Source organism: Frankliniella occidentalis, unplaced genomic scaffold (assembly GCF_000697945.3).
Source record: "Frankliniella occidentalis isolate FOCC.00 unplaced genomic scaffold, Focc_3.1 Scaffold261, whole genome shotgun sequence".
Taxonomy (NCBI): Eukaryota; Metazoa; Arthropoda; class Insecta; order Thysanoptera; family Thripidae; genus Frankliniella; species Frankliniella occidentalis.
In genome coordinates this window covers 107,786-111,955 of record NW_026267387.1, presented here as the reverse complement: position 1 = coordinate 111,955, position 4,170 = coordinate 107,786, and the positions used below count along the sequence as shown (strand labels likewise).

General features: G+C 51.3%; 1 protein-coding gene across 3 annotated transcripts in view; it reads left to right on the top strand.

The window, feature by feature from the left end:
• The window catches only part of LOC113202481 (cytochrome P450 306a1), a 23,333-nt gene that overhangs the window by 14,586 nt on the left and 4,577 nt on the right, over positions 1-4,170 (top strand). For all 3 annotated transcript variants that reach the window (XM_026416729.2, XM_026416728.2, XM_052273286.1), the window contains one exon: positions 2,848-3,056. In XM_026416729.2, the coding sequence (XP_026272514.1) occupies positions 2,848-3,056 (209 nt within the window). The remainder of the gene's footprint in view (positions 1-2,847; positions 3,057-4,170) is intronic.

Here is a 4,170-nt window from a genome sequence, read left to right as displayed (position 1 = left end):
TCGTCGGATGGGTTGCCTACCCACACCCCGGCCAGGCGCTTTGTAGGCAACCAAGCCGGCACTCATGTTGTACGGTATGTTTGGCTTAGGCGAGTTGGTCGGTGCCTCTGAATAATGTCTTCGCGTTCAAAAACTTAAAAGCGCCTAAGCTGCCTGAGTTGCCACGTACTAAAAGTTGCAGTAGTTTTTTTTGTTTTTTTGTACGATTTTCCCAAACTCTTTCTCTCTATTTGGCACGGCTGTCACATACTTTTTTATCGGTGAATTTCGTCACGCCCCATATCAGTTATTTATTGAGTAGGAGTTGAGTATCAACAATAACGGAACTACGTGAAATGTTTGTCGACACAATCAAAGCTAGAATAATTTAAGGTCTGCAAATACTGGATGATGTGACACTTATGCTGATAACATATCACGAAGATGATGGGATCCACCGTGTGCTGGGCATACAGACATCAATCAGGGTCTGGGTGATGTGATCTCATAGGCACAAATTTCGTCGTTTTGATATCAGCTGACTGTTTGGCAAACAAGTACACTGCAAGGGAGAAGCGATACAACGCGAGGACGACCTGAGGTCGTACACGTGCCGGTCTCAGCGTAGGGGTGGCTGACTTCGGGTAAACAACGGCTCGGTGTAAACATCTCTCTCTCTCTCTCTCTCTCTCTCTCTCTCTCTCTCTCTCTCTCCCTCTCCCTCTCTCTCCCTCTCTCGCCCTCTCTCGCACTCTGATCTTGCTTTCAATTGAGTATTGTTCACTGGCCAGGCGTGTGAATCTGTACATGTGTGTGAATGTGCTAGTGTGTGTGTGGAAGAGAATGGCACAACATATTGTCGAGATGAGACAACCGGAATAGGCAGTAGGAAGCTACATGACTGTCAAATCAAAGTGGTCACTTGGCAATGGCAATCACTTTATGTAACATTACACGAAGCTCTTTGTTACTTACGTGCGTGCGTGTGTAGCATCGGTTATCCAATTTATTTTCCGTGACTGTCTTACACAAATTACTTTCAAGGGCTTCCCGAGCATAAATTGCAGTGGAACAATTGTCACAGATTTTGGTTTATACAACATTTAAAATTAGATTTCATTTGACTATAGCCTCATTAAAATCTGCCTGGCCAATTTTGAGAAATATTTAATTTAACATCAAAACCATCACGAAAATCGGCAAAATGCTAAGCCAACAATAGTTCTAACTTCTATCATTCTTTCTGTCGATCCCTATGCGGCTACCTTTTCACTTAACAGTAAAATGTATGAGACAAAAATTCAAGACCGAAAATTAAGCTTCCGAACGATGTGGTCAAAAGTTTCCTACGACGTTCTAGTCGAGAGCGACACCAAGCTGAATGATGTGCGACATTCCCGCTTATTCTTCGCGTCTTATTTTTAATTTCTAGTGCAGTTGGTTTTAATTTAAACATTGTAATGTAATTTACAGCGTCATATGTTATTGTGGTGACTTCAGAACGAAGAGCCACAACACTAACCATCAAGTTTTGAAGACTTCCCTCTCTTCTAATTTTCAACGCTCAATCTATTGAAGTGATTAATTGAATGATTAATTCTTCGTGTGCATCATAGGCCTACGATTGTTCGTTAAAACCTCAGGGGCCGATTAACGCGTTAGCGTTAGAATTTTTTTGTCTTCCCCACTCTTGTGCAAAATTCCAGCCGAAGTTCTTCTGCTATGGTCATTTGCACGTGGCCGCCACGTGAACGTGCCGCGCGGCCGTGATACCGAAAACAAGTCAGGGAATCTCCGCGGGGGAGTTGGAGGGGGTGGGGGAATCCCCCCTCCCTCTTATTTCGACCTCATGTCCCCTTTGCGTACGATGCGTCACAAACATTCGTTCGGAATTCCGTTTGCGTTACAGTGCGTAGGGGGATGAGCCGCGAGCTGGCTGAATAAAGCAATGACTTCTTGATATTGCGATACGTTTTCTGGGAAAAGCCACAATGTATGTAAACGGGTTGCGGCCGACGCTGTTGACGCCACTGACACCGGATTGGGACTGCGGGGGCCGTTTGTCAATGTTTAAAATTCGTTCAACACGGCGATCAAGCACATTGTTTGCTCCTCAAAGTATGTTTTCTCGCTGCTTATATTTCTTCAAATAATTTTGTAGCTGTATACTTTCCTTTACATCCATTGGGATGGGCAGTGGTCCGCACATAACGACTTCCCCACTATGTATACATGCGAAAAACTTCCACCTCGCCCCTGCAATATGAATGACGACGGAAAGCGACACTTGCATTTCGAGCACGGACATATCCTCGGCCGGCAGTTTCCATCCGCGTCCCTGCCAATCAGAACCACCACAATCGCGCTTCTCTCTCCCTCTCTCACGCCACCCTCGTACAGACAGTGGTCCTTTCCACGGGCCTAACTGCAACGAGTTCGCCATCACTCACTGTCCATTGCATAGCCTCCACCACCAGACGGACGGCAAGGATCACGGAAAAATTTGTCAATGCAACGCAGGGCAGCGCCCTGTGCACGGGCCGAGCCTCGGCGGGGGGCAGAGTTTGTTCCTCGAGTGCCCACTTGCGTCCTAACTCGTACATACCCTCTCTCTCTGGCATGTACTAATGGCGTACTAAAAAGTACCAACATGATAATAATAATACCTATAGGTGTTATATTAGTGCACTAATGACTGCTTAGTGAATTACCGCTTCTCTTCGAAGCCAATATGTTTGGCATTTTGCTTTGACTGCCAATCGTTATAACATATCTGCTGCTATAGTAAACACAATTGTGTGAACCCTGAACCCTCTCTGCCTTGCACTGTGTTGTTTGATCCTTCCAACCCTGTCCGTCTTCGTACAGAGTGTGACGGAGGCCTCCCGGCAGCAGGACGGTGTGGTGGACCCCCACGCGCACCTCACTGAGGCCGTGGGCAACGTGGTCAACTCGGTGGTGTTTGGCCGCACGTGGGCGCCGGACGACCCCACGTGGCTGTGGCTGCAGCGCATCCAGGACGAGGGCACCAAGCTCATCGGCGTGGCGGGCGCCATCAACTTCCTGCCCTTCTTGCGGTAAGTGCGAAATATTTTCAGAAATTTTCGAAAAATTTCCAAAAAGACGAAAAATTTCCGGGGTCTAAGAAGTTTTCCAGAAAATTTTGGTAAACTTTCCAGTTCTTCCAACCCTATCAGTAACCCCTTTTAGACAGTCCCGTGCCTTTATCTCTCTGGCCAGAAGGTATAAATACTCCAGCCGCTTCGTTCCAGTTTGATTAGAAGCGCATTCGCAGGTGAATGTCGCGATTTGTACTTGCTGCCGTTGTCGCCTGTCGCCCGTCTCTCTACCCCCATAAAGCGCAGGGCAGTTCATGCACCTCTGCAGCCTATTCACTGAGGGGGGCGGAGCGGAGCGGCGGCCGCGTCCTCCCTTTGTGGGTGCTGCTCCGCCCGGCTCGCCGCCGCCGCCGCCGTCCCGTCCCCACGGTGCTGTGCGCCACCCCGGGCCCACGGGGGTCAACGGCCTCTCCCTCCTCTCCCCCCCTGCACGGCTCCCCCCGCCCCGGGACAGTTTTGCGCGCCCCGCCGCTCTTATGCATATGCAGTGCTCGCTCGGGGATGGTCCGGGACAACGACCCCTGGAGGTTAGGGTATTGCCCCGCTGCTGCTGCTGCACCGGCGTGGCGTGGCGTGGCCCCCCGCCTGGTCCATGGAGGTGTGGTGAGGTGAGAAGAGAGGCTGTCGGAGGCCGGCGGCCGCTGCGGTGCGGGCTGCCCGGGCCGCGGGCGCTGCTCCTCTGTGAGATCGTGGCGTGCCTCGCGATTTGTCATTGTCTTGTCGGCTTATGGAGGGGGTATAGGGAGCCTGGAGGCTGCCGGAGGGGGCGCGCTGCCCGCGGGAACTACTGCTGCTGCCGTGGCCGTCGTCACCTTCGTCACCCACAGGGGAGGACAACTCCCCGACTTTCACCGAGATCGGGAATCGCAAAGTCGCAAAATCGGGGAGCTGTCCGATCAGATCACCCACGAGGAAGACCATGCATGGAGGCGGGCGCCCTCTCGTCTCGTCCAGCAGGGGAAAATTTTGGACTCGTCGAGCGCCTCCGTAAGCAGGAAGCCGGGGCCCCGTCCTGGGGAGACCGCGGAGGGGGCGTCCCCTACCTTGCACTTTCTATGCCCCTTCTCCCTCC